The following is a 22,825-nucleotide window of genomic DNA, read 5'->3' as shown; positions in this document are numbered from 1 at the left end:
TCTCATACCAACTCATCATGTCTTTTGGCCCTGTAAGTTAGGCAGCTTTCCCTCAGTTAATATGAACCCTCCCTTTCTGAAATTTATGCTCTTTGCTTTCCTAGAAATGAAAAACAGCTGCTTTCAACTGAAAATATTTCCCTTCCTAAAGATGGTTATTCCATCATTCCATATCCTTCTCTTCTCCTGGTATAATTCTCCTTTCCATCTGACAGTCTTCTTTTTCTCTCCATTTCCTAACTATTGGAATACTACTCTCTTAATTTATTGGTCTTCTACCTAAAAGAAAAAAAACCCTCAGGCTAGGTATGATTAGTAAGTGATCGTTGATTTCAGGTGTCTTTGGAAATATGTCTCCCACCATTAAAAACAGTCGAACCCGCCAGATTGGTGGGTGACTGAAATACTGTGACCCCGAGTGATATATGATGGTATCTTTTTAAGCCTGCCATCAACCGTTCCCATCTCCATTTCGCCAGTTGCTTAATTTATAAGACATGATTTATTTGTCATAAACTGCTGTGCAAGGTTCAAAAGAAACAGAAACGATGCACAAGGGAAATAGAGCAAATTTAGGCCTTTTTTTTTTTTTTTTCCAGATCTGGTTTATAAATAAGCCTTTCTCAATTAGAAAAACACATGCTAATTCTACAGGAGATAAAAAAAGATCATGGTACACTGTAAGTACACTTGTACCTTTTTGTATGGTTTCTCAATTAAGAAACCCCACAAGCTCCTTCATGCTGGTTATTAAGAAGGATAGCAAACGGGTAACTTCCTTTAGTTCAGCAAGGATACTGGTTTACACTTGAGCAGAGGCCTCTGGTCCCTTTTGTTTGTTGGTTGCTTTGTTTTTAACATGAGCTCGTTGCAAATCTCCACATCACGGACTGAGTTGCCCTGGTAGAACTCCACTTCAAAACTCAAAGCAGACGTCCTCTGCGAGGATGAAATTGTATATTTGTATGTAGCAGTAGGTTGAAGAAGACATCAGAGATGGGTGTCGAGTCTACAAACATTTATGAAGTATCTGTGGCAGCCTTACTAGGAAGCTGAGGATGTAGAATGTACCATCCTCGTGGTTTACGGTCCAGGGTGGGAGAGAGAAGGACTGTTGAGCCAGAGATTAAAATGCAGTAGATGCTACAATAGGGAGTACTGGAAGCACAGTCATCCACACCCTTGGGACGAATTCCCAAAGGAACTGCCATCTGAAGATGATGAAGATTTACCAGGATAAGTCAGGTGAAGGTGTTTCAGGCAGAAGGAACTGCATGACCAGGCACAGAAGTGTGTGTGTGGCGGGGGAGGTGATACATCACCATCCAGGAAGCTGCAGGTTTGTTTTAGCCAGAGAATAGGCAAACCAGGGATTCCCACATACTCCTTACCCTGGGTTCCCTAGCATGCATATCTTAGGTTTTCATTTCTTTCTGGTGTTTCATCGAAGTTTCTAGAACTTCCGGAGTTAGTTTCTCTAGCCTTCTGTGCTCCCCTAGACAATTGTATATTGTTTTTATTTTTATTTTTTCTTCATTTCCCCTTGTGTGTCTGCCTTTCCCTTCTATCCTCTGCATTATTCCAGGGAGGAGATCTTGTTCTTCCCTCTCCCTGTCTGTGGTGCCATGCTCAGTGCTGGCAGAAATATATTTGGGGGATAATGAATCACTCCATGAATGGGTGGAGTGTTCTGAGTGGCTTTGCTCCTAACTTTGCAGAGGGGGACCCAGTTTGGGCCCTGTTTTGGTATGCACATTTAAGACGTGCACCAAGAATTTGGTTTTCAACTCAGTTTTATGTTGAGTTGATAAAGGCTGCACTGGTGGCTTATGTCATTAAGTTCATTTAGGTCAGACGATGCTCATCAAGATAGAGCTGAAAACCCATATTTGTCTGTAGTGTTCTTAGCACTGGGTCAAAGCAAGTTTTCATTTGAATGTTTCTCTTTCATTGATATTTTCTTCCTCATTGGTAACTATGGGATGATGCTGATGCTCATGTTGATGAAAAAAAGAAGAAAAATTACTACCTTTTGTTGGGCCTGTGCCAGGTACCAGGGACTGTGCTACATGCTTTATGTAGATTAACTCAGTTTATTGAATTTATGAGGCAAATTACTATTTATCTAGTACCATTTGTCTGGTACTGTGAATCTCCTTAACAGATGGAGAAAATGAAGTACTGGGAGTAATTGCTCAGTAATGAATGACGGTATCACCATGTCGAACCCCGAACCTGTAGTTCCTTCATGTGCAGTAATTTCTTGTATCAGCAGTCAAATCAGAAGATTGGAAGAATCCTTGGGAGGTCAGCTAGTCCATCTCCCATCTGGAGACAGGCTCATGCTTGAACTGAATGCCTGTACATACACTGCCTAAAATGTCTTCTCTGCAACCTTTGTCCACCTGGTAACTCCTACTCATATTTCAGGACTCATAATTCAAACTTCTCCTCCTAAGGGAAGCTTCCTAATATTCCCAAATAGAGTCGCTCTCTTCCTCTGGTGTTCCTCTTTGTTGTTGTTGTTTAAGTTTATTTATTTATTTTGACAGAGTGAGAGGGAGTAGCGGAGGGGAGAGAGAGAGAGAGAGGGGGAGAGAGAATCTCGCCTTGACGGTGCGACGCCCAATGTGGGGGCTGAATCTCACGAACTGTGAGATCATGTCCTGAGTCGGAATTGAGAGTCAGATGCTTAACCGACTGAACCCCACCCCCGGCACCCCTGGTGTTCCTCTTAAACACTTTGTATCTCACCTGTGAAATTCCCCTGTCATACAATGGGTATGTGCCTAGAGGTAGTGTGTATAGTAGTTAAGGGCATGAGCTCTGAAGTGAACTGTTAACCCATGTTAATGGGTGATCATAGGTGCTCTTCTCCTCCTGAGAGACCATGAATCCCTTGAGTCCAGAGTGATGATATTTACTATGAGTGTCTTAGATGGCTAATTAAGGCACAAAATTGCCATATTCTTGACATTAATTGTAAGCCTGACTATATCTTCTTGAAGTGCAGACACTGTTTCTGCCAGTTTCTGAATCTTGATCCTTGAAGGACATTGAGAAGTGAGATTGGTTGGTTGATTGGTTGTTGTTTTCAATAGAGTTCATTTTTTTTTCCTATTTATTTATTTACTTATTTATTTATTTACATCCAAGTTAGTTAGCATATAGGGCAATCATGGTTTCAAGAGTAGATTCCAGTGATTCATCCCCTATGTATAACACTCACTGCTCATCCCAACAAGTGTCTTCCTTAATGCCCCTTACCCATTTAGCTCATCCTCCCACCCACAACCCCTCCAGTAACCCTCAGTTTGTTCTCTGTATTTTAAGAGTCTCTTATGGTTTGTCCCCCTCCCTGTTTTTATTTTATTTTTGCTTCCCTTCTCTTATGTTCATCTCTTTTGTATCTTAAATTCCACGAGTGAAGTCATATGATATTTATCTTTCTCTGACTATTTTTGCTTAGCATAATACGCTCTAGTTTCACGCATGTTGTTGCAAATGGCAAGATTTCATTCTTTTTGATTGCCGAGTAATACTCCATTGTGTATGTATGTGTGTGTGTGTGTGTGTGTGTGTGTGTATATATATATATATATATATATATGTGTATATATATATATACATATACCACATCTTCTTTATCCATCCATCCATCGATGGACATTTGGGCTCTTTCCATACTTTGGATATTGTCAGTAACACTGCTATAAACATTGGAGTGCACATGCCTCTTGAAAACAGTACCCCTGCATCCCTAGTAGTGTTATTGCTGGGTGGTAGGGTAGTTCTATTTTTAACTTTTTAAGGAACCTCCATACTGTTTTCCAGAGTGGCTGCACCAGTTTGCATTCCCACCAGCAGTGCAAAAGAGATCCTCTTTCTCCGCATCCTCGCCAACATCTGTTGTTTCCTGAGTTGTTAATTTTAGCCGCTCTGACTGATGTCAGGTGAATAGACTTTGTTTTTTTAGAGAAGTTTTAGGTTCACAGCAAAATTGAGTGGAAGTTACAGAGATTTCCCATATGCCCCCTTCCCTCACACATGCATTGCCTCCCCCATTATCAATATCCCCCACAGGAGTGGTGCAGTTATTACAGTTGAACCTACGTTGACACATCATAATCACCCAGAGTCCATGGTGTACGTTACTTTTCACTCTTGGCGTTGGTTACTCTATGAGTTTGGACAAATGTGTGACATGTATCCACCATTATAGTATCTTACAGTTTCATTGCTAAAAATCCTCTTTGCTCTGCCTATTCATCCCTCTAGAATCTAGTTTTAGGCTGTTTTTCTCCTTGTTTCTTTTCCTTTCCCATTTCATTTTCCAGTTCTTTCTCTTTCCTTCCTTTTCTTAGGGACAGTGTGTCTTGAAAGTTTTGAAAACCTCATGTCTATTCCCTCTCCCCACTGACACTTGCTGGCTTCTGCCTCTTCTGCTCCATGTAGGCTAACCATCCATCTGATTGACGTATTCTTTCCTTAGCCATCTGAATGCTTTCAATCGGCTCTGTGAACTCAGAGTCCTGCAAGCCACTGTGTCTTCTCATGATAATTTTGCAATTTCTACTCTTACTCATTGTGGGTGGACTTCACGGCTTGAACTCTTGAAAGCAGTGTTCATTTTTGCACCTTCAGGGAGCATCTCATTATTGTCCCTGTGTCCTCTTGAACATGTTAAGTTTTACCAGAACATCTTCGCAGGCAACCTAAGGCAGCTACTTATTTGCCCCCTAGATCTCCATGTTTCTTCATCTGTTTTTATTATTATGTTTTTCCTTTATTAAAGAAAAGCAGTAACAGACAAGGTAAAACATAGAGAAATCAAATATCTCAAATTTTTATTACACTATTTTCATGCCCTAATTGATTGTAAATATCTTTTCTTGAATGGGCGTGAATATTTAACAAGTGTAGACTTTTGATTGATCAGGTCAGGATTTGGACTTCTGCCTTGCTCCTTCCTAATGATATGATCTCAGATGAGCTACCCAACCTTTCAGAGCCTCAGTGTCCTCCTTTGTTGAATGGGAATACTGATAGCACCCTTATCATTTTATTGTGGGAACAATTGCAGTAACCTACATAAAAGTCCCAGACTCATGACCTGCCTCTAGTTTCCTTCTCTTCCCCCTTACCTGCCCCACCTCTCATTTTGCCTCTATTCATTATCATCCTCATTCTTGAGGAGTTAAATCCAAACCCATGAGTCCAAGGGCTTCCCCAAGATCTTGGAATGTTTTGGCAGGGACTTTAGGGTCTTTTGTTTTCTGACTCTTAGATCTCTTTTTTCTTGGGAGCATGGGAAAACTCCCTGAGCTTGATTATTTATTCAGTTCTTTCATGCTCCCCAAATTGTCACAGCCATGTTTAAACCATGTTATCGGCAAGTCTCACTGAAAAGGCAATTTAATATTGCCCTGTGTTGCATCATTGCATATATTATTTCGGTCTGTCATGGACCTGTCAGCAAGTCTTGATGAAGTACAGAGCCAATGGTAACAAGCCTGAAATCTGACAGGTCTTTCACAGAAGCAGCTCCAATCGGTGCAGTGGTATTTCTTCAGAAATAAGGCCCTCTTGGTGTCTTTGTTGATAGAACTAGCAATCTAGCCCCAGTCATATCTCCCCCTGAGCTCAGTCTTCAGTGCTGGCGATTCAGTCTGTTGTATGGCTTAGAAAAACAGAGCCATCACAGGCCTGTGATATACTGAAGGCTGCAGCCAGGAATAGCTTGGTAATTTATCCCCACTCTCGGGCTCTAATTATTCTGTTACTCGCTAGTTTGTTCAATTGACACTCTCCAGGTTCTGCCTTACCCAAGCAGAGAACAAAAGGCTTCCCTTGAAAGTGGGGGCCTGGCCATGTCAATACAGTGAACTGCATATAAATAATGCAGCAGTGCTGGCTTCATTTTTATAAAGTCTTGTTGAGAAATGCATGATAATGATCAGGCCTCTGGAACCCAGCAGGCGTGTGCTTTTGATGTGTGCCTTGCTCTGGGTAAAAGCAGGAAAGTCAAAAGTTCTTGTGCTTGCAAAGGCTCCTTCGTGGTCTCAGGGGAAGTGACACTTTCTTTCCTTTTGTGTCCCTCAGAGGTGGGGGGCTCCTCCCTGCCTAGAAAAGTTCTGGTAGATACACAGTGGGCCCACAGTAAATAGTTTCTGTATTAGTGTGTTTTACTACGATGATGATGATGGTATCAGTTACCACTATTCACCATCAAAAATGGGTCTTACTTATATTCTGCCATTTTAATCCTCGTAGGCCTAGAGTGGCTTATTATTACTGAGAATGCCCTCCCAACTAGCCTTAGGTCTTTGCTTTTGTCTCAGCTTCCCCATAAACGGATCTTCAGGGTGTAAACCTGGCAGCCAGAGCTCCGGGACTTGAGTTGGGGAACGGATGTTGAGGGCTTACTCGCAGAGAGAGAGGCGTTTCCTTACTTTATCTCCCTGTTCTTGTCAAGACGATCCCTTGTAGCTGGGCCCTGTACCCTACTCAGTCTCAAGTGAACCTCCATCACCTTTCATGGTGCAGGAGAGGGAGGCCCCCGGTTGCTCATAATGAGGGCGCATGGGGTTCTGATCACTTCCTATGCAGCTTGCAGCCACCTTGCTGTTTTTAGCCACACTTTTATTCCCACTTTCAGAAGCACCTGGTGCCACTACGTCCTGAACTTTTTTGGGTCTCTGCAGGGAAATCATTGTGATTCTGGGTTTTTCACCCTGCTACTTAGGTTTTATCTTTCTGAGTCTCCCAAGAGCCTTACTACTCATCCATCTTGTGTTTTCTGCCTTTCAGATTTCTGTTAGTGTCCTTGCATTGTGTTATCTTTGTCATTGTGGGCTTTTGCCTTTTTGAAACATTCTTATACTGCCATTGTATTAGAGTTTTTAAAGGGAGCAGAGGTCAACGTGTGTAGTCAGTCTGGTATCTTCAACTGGAAGGGTCTTTTTGTTTTTGCTTTTTTCAAGGAAGAAAAGAAGATGTGTTAGAGATTTGGCATGTTTTGGGGGAAGTAGGCAATGGGAGGGAGGTATGTGAGGTAGGCGAAATGCATTTCCATGAGGTGCATAGTTTGTGTAAGAAACCAGTGTTTTGCTGCTGCTTTTGGTCGCTCCAGGGATCAGAAATCTAGCTTTTTCTCTTCTAGAGTCTGCACCGAGAGCAGTTGCTGAAGATCTGGGCCATATAATAGAAACAATTAAAAAGTGATTAGGGACCTGAAAGCTTCCTCTTGTAACTGACATCCTAGGGTTCTCATACATTACCTCAATAAACACAGATTGAACTCTCAAAATTTGCCAGGGAGGCACTGTGCCTCGTGCTGGGGAATGGCATGATGAATAAGGTACATATGGTCCCTGCTGTGGGAGGTCATGGCCAGACTTGAGGTACTGAAATTCCAGAAAGGCTAGACAGAGAGCATCAGGAAATGAAACAAAATAACATTCTTTTATCATAAAGCGGTAGATGCTTTAGTACCTTCTGACCTTCCCCACTCATACATGCTTTTATCTAAAATAGTATAAAATAAGGGCGCCTGGGTGGCTCAGTTGGTTAAGCGATTTGACTTTTGCTCAGGTCGTAATCGCGTGGTTCATGAGCTCGAGCCCCGTGTTGGGCTCTGTGCTGACAGCTCAGAGCCTGGAGTCTGCTTCAGATTCTGTCTCTCTCACTCTCTGCCCCTCCCCCACTCTCTCAGAAATGAAGAAAACATTTAAAAAAATAGTATAAAATACAATAAGCCCAGAGTTCTGGACCCCTCCAGACTGTCAGACCTTTTAGTCAACATGGGCTCCTGAGGCTGCTGAGTCTCAAATCTGTGTAAAAAACAAAGGCGACCCCAGGTGATCACATCCAGTTACTCTGTCGTGAATCCTTGATTTCGTGTACATGAAGTTCTGAGCTACCACAAAGAGAAAAGAAATATAACTCCAGCTAAGTTCAGGTTGCCATTCAATTACAATTTCTTTTTTAACCCATAAGTCATCTTGGTGAATTGACCCTTTTATCATTACATAATGGACTTCTTTTTTCTGGTAATATTTCTTCTTCTGAGGTTTACTGTGGAATACTCATGTAGCCCCTTGAACTTGTTGATTATTAGTGTGTGCATGGCATATCTTTTCTCTCCTTCCACTCGTGAACCTATTCTGCATCTTTGTATTTAAAGTAAGTTTCTTACAGACACCACAGAGTTGGATTTTTATTTTTTATTTTTTATTTGTTTCCAGCCTGAAATTTTTTGCCTTTCCAAGGGAGTTTTTAGGTGAGGTTTCAATCTGCCATCTTGCCATTTGTCTTTTATTTGCTCCGTGTGTTCTTTATAATTTTCCCCTCTTCCTACCTTCTTCTAGATTACTGAAGTATTTTTAGTATTCCCTTTTATCTCCCAAATTGGTGTATTAATTTTATCTCCTTTTTTACTGGTTCCTCTAGGATTTATAATATGCATCTTTAACTTATCATAGTTTGCCTTAAAATATTTTTATACCCTGCTGTATGTAGTATCTTTCATATCTCCCTATCGTTTGTTCTATTATTGTCATTTTTTTGTACATGTGTTATAAGCCCCACAGTACTTTGAATTTTTTTCCTAATTTATATTTTAAAGATGAAGAAAAAGTCAATTATCTTTTAAAGAAATTTAAAAATGAAAAGCTGCCCTTAGTATCTACCCACATATTTACTGATTCTGATACTTTTCATTGCTTTCAATTAACAGTCATTTATCAATTAACATTTCTGTTTAATGCCATCCTCCTCCTCCCTAAAGAATTGCCTTTAACATTTCTTGCAGTGCAGGTTTCTTGGAAATGAGTTCTGTTTTTGTTTGTTTGAAAAAGCCTATATTTCATTACTACTTATATAAAGATCTTTTTTTTTTAAGTTTATTTATGTATTTTGAAAGCGCATGCTTGATGGGGTGATGGGGGCAGTGAGAGAGAGGCGGGGACAGATAATCTCAGGGAGGCTCTGTACTGATGGGGCTCAAACCCGTGAACCCTGAGATCATGACCTGAGCCAAGATTGAGAGTCAGACGCTTAACTGACTTAGCCACCCAGTCACCCCTGAAGATCTTTTTTTCTGAATATAAAATTCTAGTTTGATTTTTTCTTTCTTTTTAAAATTTTTCAGTATTCTAAAGATGTCATTCCACTTTCTTCTGGGTTGCATTATTTCTGGAAAAAAAATTTGCCTTTTTAGGACTGTTCATCTATTACCTGTCTTTCCTCTTGACCACTTTTAAGATCATCATTTTTAAAAAATAATTTGATTATATAGTATGTCTTGATGTGGTTTTCTTTGTCTTTATCTTCCTTTGGTTTCTTCCAGTGAGTGTGGCTCTGTGGGTGATAGCCCTTGTCAAATTGAAGAAAACATTTGACTATTATTTCTTCAAATATTTTTTATTGGAAGCTGATATTGTCAGTTATTTTCTGTTATCCAGTGTCTGGGTTTTATTCTCTCTCTCTCTCTTTTTTTTTTTTTCCTGCTTTTTCTGGTAGGCTGTTAATGTACTTTGGCTTAGTTTTATTTTTTGAAATCTTTCTAAACTTTGTTAGTGCAGGTTTATTGTAACCTTTACACAGGAAGGCTCAGTTATACTTCTAGGTATTCTTTGGGGTTTTCCACTGAATGCCCCAAGGAGTCAGTGAGGATGGTGTGCTCAGATGATTCCCGTTCTCACTGTGAGCCCTGAGAACTGTTCAGCTCACAGATTTACAGTCACTTCTCACCAGATCTCCTGGAGCATCTGTGTGCATATCTGCATCTCCATAAAGCTTTCATGGGACTCTTGTGCAGATTTTCAGGACCCTCTTCCTGCACAACTACCTCCTCTTTGGAAATCTGTGCCAGCACAGCTTCCAGCCACCTCAAATTCCTTGAATTCTGATCTCAGTCTTCTCGGTTTCATGAACTTGACTTGTTTTCCTTGGCATCCTTCTTTCTGCTTTGTGGTCGGGCATGGGCTTCCTGGCAGAAAGCCAGAGCAATCTTAGGGCTCACCTCATTTGTTTCCTTCTCTCCAGGATAGTTCTGTGCTGCCTGTTGTTCAGGCTCTGAGAGCAGTTGTGCCACATTTTTTTTTCTCCCCCCTTTTCTGGTTTCTTAAGATGGGGGCAGGGCAGGGGACGGGGAGGTAAAATCCAGTCTCTGCTACTCCATCATGGTTAGAAGCAGAAGTTTCTATTGTTGTTACTTCAGTAAGAGTTTCTATCTTGACGTGGCCTTTAACTTCGTTACGTATTTTTCGTTCTTCAATATGAGTTGGTCATTTTCTCTCCTTTAATAAAAAAAAAAACTGTGGGAAAATACATTCATAGATCTCTGATTAAAATGTTTTGGAGTATTATGCATGATATTTTTTTTTTCTCATTTTTATTTTGGTCATGCCTTGCTTAGAAATTTTATGCTTCCATTCATAATGTGAGAGTGGCGTCTGATTCTTGCTTCTCATGCTGTCTTTGTTTGGCTTTGTAATATAGTTATCCTACCTTCCTAAATAACTTGGGGAGCATTTCTTCTTCTAGACTCCGAAATAATTTGGAGTACTTTGTTCCTTGAACATTTGGGAAAACTTTCTAGTATAGCCATTTGGGCTGAAGTTTTATTTGAGAGATGATTTTTAACTATTGGCTCATTTTTTAAATAGTTTATTAAGGTTTCATATGTTTTCTTGAGTCAGCTTTGGTAAGTTCTGTTTTTCTAGTAAATTTTCCATTCCGTCTAAATTTTCAAATTTGCTAGCATAATGTTACTTACTTAATCTCTTTTTTTCTTTTTTTTTTTTTTAAATTTTTTTTTTTCAACGTTTATTTATTTTGGGGACAGAGAGAGACAGAGCATGAACGGGGGAGGGGCAGAGAGAGAGGGAGACACAGAACCGGAAACAGGCTCCAGGCTCCGAGCCATCAGCCCAGAGCCTGACGCGGGGCTCGAACTCACGGACCGCGAGATCGTGACCTGGCTGAAGTCAGACGCTTAACCGACTGTGCCACCCAGGCGCCCCAATCTCTTTTTTTTTCTATTAAGGTCTGCTTTATCTATAAGGATGTCCGTCATTTTCATTCATGATATTTGTTATTTTTCTCCTACTCTTCTTTTTCCTTCCTCCCTTTGACCAGAGGGTTTTTTTGTTTTGTTTTGTTCTTTGTTTTGTTTTGGTTTCTGTATTGTCTTTTCCTAGAGCCACATTTTGGATCTCTTGACTGTCTGAGTTTTGTCTTGTTATTTTATATCTTTCATATTCTTTTTTCTTTACTATTCCTTTTGATTTTTTTTCAATTTAATCTATCTTTGTTTTTCCTAATGTTTAAGTTGGCTGCTTAAGGTTATTAATTTTGAGACATTCTTCGTTTCACTTTTTTTTTTAATGTTTATTTACTTTTGAGAGAGAAAGAGAGTGCAAGTGGGAAAAGGGCAGAGAGAGAGGGAGACAGAGTATTCGAAGTAGGCTCTGCACTGAGAGAGCCCTTTGCAGGGCTGGAACCCACAAACTGTGAGATCATGACCTGAAGCGAAGGATGCCTAACCGACTGAGCCACCCAGAAGCCCCATCAAGTGACTTTTGTTTTTCTTTTTTTTTTAATCTAGGAACTCTTGTTTTATAGATGTCACATTATGTTGTTCATTTCATAAAATTTAATGAATGGTAACATTCATTATAAAAAAAACCCTTTTATCATATTAAAAAATATGTGTTGTAAACCAGATAGTCCTCAACTTTAACCCCAATGTGGATAGTATTGTCTTTCAACCAATTGTGGAATTCAGCCCATTCACATTTGTTGTAATTAATTGAAATAAGCAATTTTATTTTTTCTATGGTATTTTTATTTTCTATTTACATTACATTACATTTTGCTTTCCTTTTTGATTTAGTTTGGTTTCACTGACTTCTTAACTTCCTCTTTATTCCTTTTTAATTCCTTGTTATTTTGAGATTTCTGCTACACTTTTTGATTCTGTTAGAAATTACCTTTTCATCCTGTACATTATTAAACTTATGTCCGTCCCAAACACACAGATATACACATATGCCTATTTTTCCTGTGTACGTACGTCTTCTTCAATTTCTGACTTTGAGATTTTGCTAACGGTATTTTCACCTCTGGGCCATTAATAGATTTTTTTCCTTCTAATATCCCAGGAAGGTGTTTCAGGAAAGCTTAGTATTACAAATTCCTGTTTCATGGTTTATCGTCATCTTTGTAGATTTAAACGTGTGTGTATGTACCTATGTACGTGTGCACACACATGTACACGTGCCTATGTGTGTAAGTGCACACACACGCATATGGAGAGAGAGAATGAACATCTCAGTGCTCACCACCACTGGTTTCCCTAATGTTGAATCACTTGTTTTTCTGCTTAAGTTCACGCTCAAGTATTGCCTTCACAGCACGTATATGGGAAGTTTTCTTTTTTAATCCTTGCATGTTGAAAATGTTTTTCTTCTCCCCTGACAGCTGAATAATATTTTGTCTGGGCATAGGATTTTTGGATCATTTTTCCTCATAGTCTGTACCCTGTTCCACTGTCTTCTACATTCCAGAGGTGTAGATGAGAATTCCTTAGCCGGTCTGAATCTCTTGCCTTTGTAAGTAACTTACCCTTTCTGTCTGGAAGCTGGTATAATTTTCTGTTTATGCTTGAAACTCAAGTATTTCCTGGATTCACTTCCTGGACTTAATGAGCGTTTTAATCTGCAGGCTTAAATCTTAAATCTTGCTTCAGCTCAGTATAATAACAATAAAAAAAGATCTGGTAGTGTATTCATTTAATTATAGCATCTCTTTCATCTCTCTTTCTCTCTCTCTTTTTAAAGTTTTCCTTTTCTCCTTGGAAAAAAAAATCCCGTGTGGAATTACAGTAATGCTCATGTTATACTGCTGTGGATCTGCTCTCTTCTTTCTTCCCTCATTATTTCTCTTTTTGTGCCTTTGCTCTGGGTAGTTGGAGATGTTGTTCATTTGGTCTTCCTGGTCATTAATAGGGGATTCCTATTAATTATTCCTATTAATTCCTTCCCGGTCATTAATAGGCTTGTCAGCGGTGCCAGCGATTTTCCCTTTAGTCCTTCTGCAGAAATTTAAAAAATTTTAAATTTAAAATCCGTGTGTCTTGTTCAGAAAGGCTTTCTCGCCGCCTTCTGCCCTCTGGCTACTTCCATTATTGATGTTGAGTTCCAGGCGTTGTACTGTGATCTCTTCAGAGACACCTGCCCTCCTATACATGTTCTCTGAGACCCACTCTCATATCACCTGGTCCCCTAAGTTAGTATGGTTTTTGTGCTGCCTGCTCACTGGTTGTTGTTCTTTTGACCTGGCTATAGGATTTTATAGTCTCGTCAGTAACAAATCTAAAAGCGAGGAAGCTCCAGCACTTTCTGCCCTGGTATTCTGGCTGGCAGAGAACAAACAGCCAGTGACCCTTTCTCCCCGGCGACAACACTCCTCCCTGGCTGCTCATTTTTGAAACAACCCAGCCTGCTAGTGTAGCCCCAGCCTTTCTCCCCTGTCTGTGGTTCTGATCCTATAGATTACACCTTCCACCCCCAGTAGGCTGGTAGGTCAGCTTGCCTGATGGGGAACAGCTATTCTGGGAGTTGTAAGTTGCTCAGGAATACCTCAGGGAATGGCAAAACCCTGGTGTCTTAACAAAGGCCTCATGGGGAGGGAAACCTTTTGTTCTGCTACTGGTACCTTGCCTTTACTCACTTTCTGTCTCCTGGAGAATTCTGGAGAGCTGGAGGCCTCAGATCCATTCTCTACATTTTTCCAGTTCTGCTTTTGTTTGTTCGTTTATTTGTTTTTAATGTCTTAAAAAAATTTTTTTTAAGTTTACTTATTCAGAGAAAGAGAGGGGGGAGGGGTGGAAGGGGAGGGACAAAGAGGGAGAGAGAGAGAGAGAGAGAGAGAGAGAGAGAGAGAGAAAGAGAAAGAGAAAGAGAAAATCTCAAGCAGGCTCCAACTGTAGCCCAATGCAGGGCTCAAACTCGGGAAAACTGTGAGATCATGACCTGAGCTGAGATCTAGAGTCACATGCTTAACCATCTGAGCTACTCAGGTATCCCACCCCCTGCTTTTACACATTCATATTACCTAGGAGTTGATTTAAAGAGATCCAAATGAAATGGGCCCTAATAGTGTTTGAATAATCCTGAGGAGGGTGGGTGGAGTTGCCCGAGGCATCTGCAGCTGTGAAGCTCTCTGCCTCCTGGGCTTAGTCATTTTCCCTCAAAGCAGGCTCTCTGGCCATTTATTCTAACATGCTGGGAGGACCCAGACATCCCTCTCCTTGCCCTTACTGCAGGGAAAACCTGCTTAGAATAACATAGTTGTGCTGTAAAGTGTGGAGTTGTTTAACTGTTGCTCCATTACAAACCACAGCGAGTGCTCAGTAGTTGAGCACAGTAATCCATTTATTTGGCTCATGGTGTTGCTCGTTCAGGCTGTGCTCTGCTGGGTAGTTCTTCTAGTGTTAGCTGAACTCACTGCGTCAGGTCTTGATGGCCTGGGATGTGTGATGCAGGCCGAGTCTGGTGGTCATTGCCCTGCTGTACACATCTCTTCTCCTCCTTGCACCACTGTGCTAGCCCCATGTGATTTTCTCTAGGCGGTGCGAGAGACACAGGAGAGCAAGCAGAAACACATGATGCCTCTTGAAGCTTAGGCTTGAAACCAGAATGCTGTCCTCCTGACTTATTCTTTTGGCCGAATCCAGCCATGTGACAGAATCTGAAGTCTACACTTAGGAAAGGAGGCCCTGTGGATAGGGTGGAGATAGGAGGGGGCGGGCAGTTACAAATCACATGGCAAGAGATGAACATATATGGAGGCTTGGACACTTTGGACCGTGACTCCAACCTGCCACCGCTGTTAAGAGCTAGAAGGCAATGTTACCAAGTTAGAATGCTGCCCCAGAAGAGGGAGCAATGAGTTTAGCTTGGAGCTAGTGGTGGGGGGTGCCATTGGAACTGGACTATAAGGAGGACTTGGAGTTGGCCAATAGTCAAGAATGAGTGGAAGGAACAATAAGCAATTAAGACAGAAGGAACATTGAGAGCAGAGGTATAGAATTCTGCAAATGGCTTGGGCATTTGGAGAGTGAAGTGCTATTCTGTGTGGCCAGATCATTAGACGTCATCTGTCCACACCGTCTTCGGTTCCATAGCATTGAGCCATCAGAGCTTCCAAAAAGTTGGAATTCCAGGCTTTGTGCCAAGAGGATTTAGCCTGTTGTATGTTCTTCGGAATGTGCTACGTAGGTGACTATCTTCTTGATACCTCAGATTTTGAGAATTGTCTTTTATAAGGTGGAGGATTTAGCATGTGTGTGTTACATTTCTGTGGACGCTACCACTCCTTCAGTATATCTGTCCCACTTAGCTTCCTTAGCTCAAGGTGTTCTGCCCTCTCCACCATGTCTAGAAAAATCCTGAATGATAAATAACATGTATTCGCTTTCAAAAGACTTTTGGGTCTCACAAAAGGTCACTTCCTGTGTGGAGCCCTTCTTGCTTGATACTTTCTCCCCTTTTCTCCCACCAGGTTATATCAGATTCCCTTGCTAAAGGTTTTCGTTTTTTTTTCTCTCCCTCCTTTAGAAATTACTGTTAGTATGTGATTTGAGGTGTGATTTATTAATTTCTGTGTCCCCCAGTTTGGCTGTCAACTTTTATACAGGCAGGGGACCAACTCTTTTGCCTACCACGGGTTCCCCAGGGCATCACATAGTGCCAGGAGCATAGTAACTGAGTACTAACTACTTCTTGAGTGGGTGAGTGCATGAGTGAATCAGTGTGAATGACTGAATGAGATGCACATAGACTATTGACTCTGAGAGATAGTTTTAGCCTTAAAACTGTGTGAGCTCCCCAGGTTTATCACTTACCTTTGCTGAGGCGGATAGACCATATTCGATTGTTGGTGTGGCCATTCAGTCAGTATGCATTTTGGCTGAGTGTGGACTATGTACTGGAGGTAGAGCTGGGCAGGGCTGGTTTGGCTCTGAAGGCTTAGTGGGGGAGACAGGGAAGTGAATGGGCAGAGACAGTGACCATGGTAAATGTTACAGGTATGTCCAGGTTGAAGCTTAGAGAAGAGGCTTTGGACTCAAGTTTGCCCTTCACTGGGGTTCATGAAAAGGGATAAGAGTCATGAACGCTAACTGGAAAATACGTAACAATGAAGAACATCCTAGGCAGAATGAATAAAGGTTTCAGTGCCCAGGGAAGTGAGGAATCAGGCCTGCTAAGGGAGACTTCAAATAATACCACTCTGGACAATGAAGAAAGCAGGGGTCGGAATGGCAAGACAGGAATCTGGAGGTTGGCACAGTCCTATTACTAAAGGTGGTTTAAGCCCAGCTAAGGGATTGGATTTTTCCTGAAGGCACTGAGGAGAAGTTGAAGAGTTTTAATCAGGGATTCATATCATCAGATTTAATTTTGTAAGGTTTGCCGTGGGCACACCATGAAGCATGGGTTGGAAGGCAATAGCAGTGTTGGGAAGGTACATAGGAAGCAGCTAATTACACAGCACTTTAAGGGTGATAATAGAAGGTATGTTTCACGTTCCAGGAGTTCAGAGGAGCACCTCTACCCAGAACTGGGGACTCAGTTATCAGGATGAAGAAGCTGGGAAGAGTTTCCAAACAAGTAGGAATAGGGCAAAGACCTAGAAATGTGCACAAATATGTTTTTCACCCCCCACCCCCCTTCAGAGAATTGCAAATGATTTGTTATTGCTGAAATGTACAATACTAAGGCTGAATGTATGAGAAACGAAGCTGGAGAGGAAAGTACCTTCCAGCATTCAGGTCTTCCTTCTATTAAATATTGCTTTAGACTGAAGCAACCATATGTATGCCAGTCACTTTTTGAATTTTTTTACTTTTTTATTATAGAGAGTTTTGAACATGCACAAAGCAGAGTAGAACACCCATTTACCCATCACTGAGCCCCACAGCCACCAACCCATGGCCAGGTACAAATGGAGACTTTGAATCTGAACAGGGATGTGTAATTACTTAGTTTGACTTATTCTACTTCGTTAACATTGCTTCAGATATCTGGGGAGGTATTTGGCAAAATATAAAGGAAGCCTCACTCATACTATTGGTTCTGCCTCTGTCCCATTTTCTTAGGTCTCTCTGCTCCCTGGTGTGCAAATGGACATACTCAGCAGAGAAAGGCTGGGATGACAGTTTCTGGAAGCTGATCGGCTTGGAAGATTTTGTTGCGGATAATTACAGCAAAATAGGTAAAATCAAAACAAAATGAAAACATCTGGAAAGTGATTATGTGTATGTGTGTGTGTATGAGGATATTGGTTTTTTATTTGTTTTTGTATGAATTGAAATGCAGAAACTCAGCCCTGTTTTCCTAAGAGGGATGAATCCATTACTGTGGGTCGACCACGACTAGTGGGCCCTTGTGTTGGGACTCATAGGACCTGAGTAGAGATATAGGCTGTGGAAGTCAGTCCTGAAATACAGAATTGTAGACATTGGGCTAGATTGAGGAAGACATTTGCAGGGAGTTGCTGGGAATAGCAAAATCGAGGAAGTACATATAGATTGTTTCCCATGAGTACTAGGAAGATGTTTTATGAATTAGGTTCAAGGAACCACACAAGGCCATGAACAGAAAAAAATAGTTGAAGACATCAAAATTAGAAGAAACAGGAACAAGACAAACTAGGACATGAGCCATTGGTCCATAAGGCCATAGAATCCCAGACTTCCAGTTTTATGTGGCAATGAGTAGGCATTAAAGGCATGAGTGACTAGTAGGGGTTTACTTGGGGGAAGAATTTAGATGCTAAGTACAAATCACAGTAGCTCACATTTGAAAGTTTAAAGTTTGCACGGTCGTCTCAGAGAGAGCTGTTTATTTCCTTTTGTTACTACTTAACAGTTCTAGTTGAATGTTTAGGCTAAGATGTTGTAACAATACAAGGGAAAAAAGTACAGTGGGTTAAACAAGATGGAAGGTCATTCTCTTTGTGATAGAATAGAGGTAAGTAACTGTCAGGCCAGCTCGGCCATTGTCACAACATTACCTCCAACTTTGGGTCCAAGGTAGTTACTCCAGTTCTCATCAGTTCCCAGCCAGTGAGTGGGATGAATGAAAAGGACTGAGAAATCCATCCATGTTCTTCTGGAGAGCGCATAACCTGGAAATGAGCCACGTCATTTCTGATCACATCCCACTGACCAGCCCTTGTTCATAAGACCCAGCTAGGCTGTAGGGGTGGTTGGGAAATGTGGTCATTGGCCAGGCAGCCATGTGTCCATGTGCATGACCAGCTAAAACTTGAGAGTTATGTTATTGAATATTGGCAAAAAACTGGTGTCAGCTACACATTCTGACTGCCCTTAATAACTGAGTCACACAATAGATTATTCCACTTTCACCTTTCTCTGGTGTGGAGTCCTCATGACCCGTCTATTAAAGTTCAAGGATCGGGCGCCTGGGTGGCTCAGTCAGTTAAGCATCTAACTTCAGCTCAGGTCATGATCTCACGGTTTGTGGGTTCGAGCCCTTTGTCGGGCTCTGTGCTGACAGCTCAGAGCCTGGAGCCTGCTTTGAATTCTGTGTCTCCCTCTGTTTCTGCCCCTCCCCTGCTCATGCTCATTCTCTCTCTATCAAAAAATAAATGTAAAAAAAAATTTAAAGTTCAAGGATAGAAACATGAGAGACTCTGGTAGCCCCTACACTACCATGTGGTAGGCAACATACCTTGGTTGTCTGTGGTCTGTTCAACTACAAATTGCTAAGTCTGGGGAAAAAGAACTGTCATAGTAGTATGCACAAAGAGCCATTCTGGAATTGCTGTGGCTCAGTTGAAACCATCTCTGGATCTGAGCTGGTGGAGAAGGGGAAGAGGTCAGGCCCAGGGATGAGAGGAATACAGCAAAGCAGCTTTCTTCTTCATCAGCTACATTCTGAGTCCTTTGGTAGGTGACTTATATACATTATCTCATTTGGCCCTCACAGACCTAGTAGTGTAGCTAGCTGTTCCCATTTTATGGATGGGGAGACTGAGATTCAGTTCCTTGTCCGCTCTTCAGTTGTCAAGTCAGTATTAGAACTAGGGTGTCTAATTCCACACATTCCTACCAAACAGACTGCCTATGGGACACATGAGATGGAGGCAACTGGTGTGGGTATATGGTGGCCTCCAGAAGGATTGGGCAGCAGTCCCAATATTGAGCACCCAAAGCCAACATTAAGTAGACTGGAACAAGTGTGCCTACCTGGACGGGAGTAGGGTGTGATGGGATCTCAGTGGAATATAATTTCATAGGGCGTAAAAAAGAGTTAATATTTTAAGTATTAATATGACTAATACGATGGTTGGCTTTAAAATTCTGGGTGGTTGGGCCATTTGGAGGCAGCAGCTTGGACAGTGACGGGGACCAGGGTCGGTCTTTTATGGTGGGGGCTGAATGAGCTGGCTAGAGGGTGGCATGTTGGGGCTCCAGTGAAGCAGGCGGGGGTTTTAGACACTGCTTCCTTTTCCCAAGGAGAATGGTCAGCGGCATAGAAGCTGATGCTCAGCTGTAAGCTTCTAGAGGGCAGGGACCACTGTGCCTTACCCTTAAGTGTCTTGGCACAGGCATACTGATAAATGGACACTGACGGAATGTGTGAGACACAGGCAAGGTTGTTAGAACCGAGACAGGTGGCAAGAGTTAAGAGAAAATGGTGGCAAAGAACTGTCCCGGGTCCTAGACCACTAAAGCTACTATAACAACACCGTAGGCTGAGCGACTTATAGCAATGGAAAGGAACTTCTACCCTTCTGGAGACTGGGAAGTCCAAAGTCAAAGTGCCAACAAGGTAAGTTTAATGCTGAGCCCTCTTTTCTTGGCTTGTTGGCAGCTGCCTCTCACATTTGTTCACATGACCTCTTCTTTCTACATATGCGGAGAAAGAGTGTGCACAAGAGAATGCTCACTGGTGTTTCTTTTTCTAAGGACACAAATCCTGTTGGGTCAGGGTCCCACCCTTTGACCTCATTTTACCTTCATTACCTCCCACCCACCATATCACCAGGTATAGTCACCTTGGGGATTAGGGCTTCACCATGGGAACTTGGGGACACAAGTTCAGCCCATAGCACCAGGGTATTAGTGTACTGGTCATTAGAGTTAAAGCAGGGCCATCAGGTCCTGAGTTCCCAATCTTTTGTTCTAGAGGCACCCCATGAGCTTGCTACCTTGAAGAACCTTTAGGACTGAGTGCTAGGGGAGGGTGTTTTGTCATCTAATTGAGGGGTACAGGCAAGATGGGTCTAAAACACTGAACTGGGAGCTAGGGCAGTTCTAGTTCTGGCACTGATGGTTTCAACTTAGATAAGTCTAGTAATGTTTCCATATCTCTACAGTCTTACCTGTGAAGACAGAGTAAATGGTAGCAATTAACACTAATAGCTTACTGCTTCCCAGACATGATACTGTTGTATTACAACCCTTATCTTGTTAAATTTTTACAACTGTGTAACAGAGCTGTTTTATTGTATTTTCTTCAGCTGAAGAAACTGAGGGTCAGAAAAGGGAACGGTGTTTAAATGATGGCTGTATAAGTTGCAAGCGGTAGAAGCAGAATTCAGACCCACGTTTGAATGATTCCAAATCCTGCTCCAGCCGTTTTGCTATCTTGACTTCCCATTAATATTCAGTGGGTGCCTATGAATAGTAAGCAGCAGATCAGTACCAACCCTGCTTCCCCTTCTGTATTTCAAGCACATGTCTATGTGCTTTCTCATACCTTGTGGCATGTAATTCTCACAGTCAGTGACAAAAATAGTGTTTCCCTGTTTGTAGACGAGAATTTGATAAATAATCTCATTTAACCACATGTAGAAGCAATAAATGATAAGTCAGGATCAAAGACCTTCCAATGGGAGGCCCTAGAAGGAGGTGATACCATATTGGAACACAAATTTCAGCTTCTTTTACTCATGCTCCCCACTGTCCCTCAAATTTGGTTGTTCATTCTGAGTGTTCCCATGGTATATTGGCCATATCTTATTATAATACACGTTGGTTACCTGTGTGTGTCTTGATTCCATGCTAGACTGTGAGCTCCTTGACGTCAGGATTTTCACTAATTTACCTTTGTGTCCTCAGTGCTGGCACAGGGCATGGCACAGTTTAGTAGCTCAGTTACTATTTGATTAATAAGTGGATAAATTTTACTATCTGATTAGTAAGTAGATAAATTTTACTATTTGATTAGTAAGTAGATAAATTGAGATGGCTGGTCCTGGTAGGTTGGCACTTTTTGCTTTTAAAAGCTATAATGATAGACGCCTGGGTGGCTCAGTCAGTTAAGCATCCAACTTCAGCCTAGATCATGATCTCATGGTTCATGAGTTGGAGGCCCTCGTTGGGCTCTGTGCTGACAGCTCAGAGCCTAGAACCTGCTTTGGATTCTGTGTCTCCTTCTCTCTATGTCTCTCTCTCTCTCTCTCTCTCTCTCTCTCAAAAATAAAAGCTATAATGATTTTTACTGATTTTTGTAGTATCTTTGGCAACTTGGGTCTAACTTCAATTATGGTTTGTTTGTTTTTTTTTAATGTTTTGGTGTTCCCCCAACCCTGACACAAAACCCGTGTTTAATTGGTAAATTCAGTTTGCTAATAGAGCAATACCTACAGGAAATATTCGTTAATAATCCATAATGTTAATCTAGCAGAAAATTTCCAGAGTAACTTTATTAGATTTAGCCTGTTAAGTTAATGGATTTTTAATGGATGTCCTAATATTGCCATACGTGAATTAAAACTTACCCATTCATCAAAATTAATTATGTGATGTTTCCTTTGATTTTCACTTCTGGTGACTTGAACTTGTAGTTTCGGTGAACCAAAAGTGGAAGATAGTAAAGAGGTTGTTAACTCTCAGTTTTGACTTTGAAAGATTGCTCTGGAAGATACCTCCAGACATTCTTCAGTAATTCTTGTAACGATGAGAAATTAATCTGGGAAGCCTCCTTATGAAGTGTTAAACAATTCCAGTGGACTCATTGCCCGTCAAGATGTGGGCAATAAAGTGCAAAACCTTTCAGCAGATTTGAGTAGAGCTTTGTGGATTTGAGCATTAATTCAATTACCATAATTCGCTCCATGCGGAGCTTTTAGCCAAGTCTTTACCAGCCTTCCTGGGCTCATACAGTAAATAAGTGCTTTCCCCGAAAACTGAACACCTCAGCAGCTGATGGTCTTACGGAGGGATATTTTTGAAATGAATTATTGATGAAGTGTAAGTTAAGGATCAAATGCAGTATTTATACGGTGCATCTGAAGGACAGGGGAAGAAATTTACAATGTTGTAAGTAACTTACATGCAAATTTCCAAAGCTAAAATATTACTACCTAATGCCTTCTTTCAAGGAAATATTTGGAAGATTTGATTTGGGAACATGATACAAAGTATGGGGGAAAAATCCTTTTGTGAATCAAAAGACTACAGTAGACATTTCTTTCTTTTTTTAAAAAATTTTAAAAATGTTTTTTATTTATTTTTGAGACAGAGAGAGACAGAGCATGAGCAGGGGAGGGGCAGAGAGAGAGAGGGAGACACAGAATCCGAAGCAGGCTCCAGGCTCTGAGCTGTCAGCACAGAGCCTGACGCGGGGCTCAAACTCATGAACCGTGAGATCATGACCTGTGCTGAAGTTGGACGCTTAACCGACTGAGCCACCCAGGCGCCCCATAGGCGTTTCTTTATAATTGAAACTATAGTAATGAAATGAACATTGAGAATTGATGGGAAACACCCAAATCCAGTGTT

At 41.4% G+C, this 22,825-nt stretch overlaps 1 protein-coding gene across 14 annotated transcripts in view; it reads left to right on the top strand.

Moving 5' to 3' along the window:
* FGGY (FGGY carbohydrate kinase domain containing) overlaps window positions 1–22,825 on the top strand; it is a 425,323-nt gene that overhangs the window by 137,180 nt on the left and 265,318 nt on the right. For all 14 annotated transcript variants that reach the window (XM_047872219.1, XM_047872229.1, XM_047872228.1 and 11 more), the window contains one exon: window positions 17,168–17,283. In XM_047872219.1, coding sequence (XP_047728175.1) covers window positions 17,168–17,283 — 116 coding nt within the window. The remainder of the gene's footprint in view (window positions 1–17,167; window positions 17,284–22,825) is intronic.

This window comes from Prionailurus viverrinus, chromosome C1 (assembly GCF_022837055.1).
Source record: "Prionailurus viverrinus isolate Anna chromosome C1, UM_Priviv_1.0, whole genome shotgun sequence".
Lineage (NCBI taxonomy): Eukaryota > Metazoa > Chordata > Mammalia > Carnivora > Felidae > Prionailurus > Prionailurus viverrinus.
This window is presented reverse-complemented; position numbering and strand designations above follow the sequence as displayed.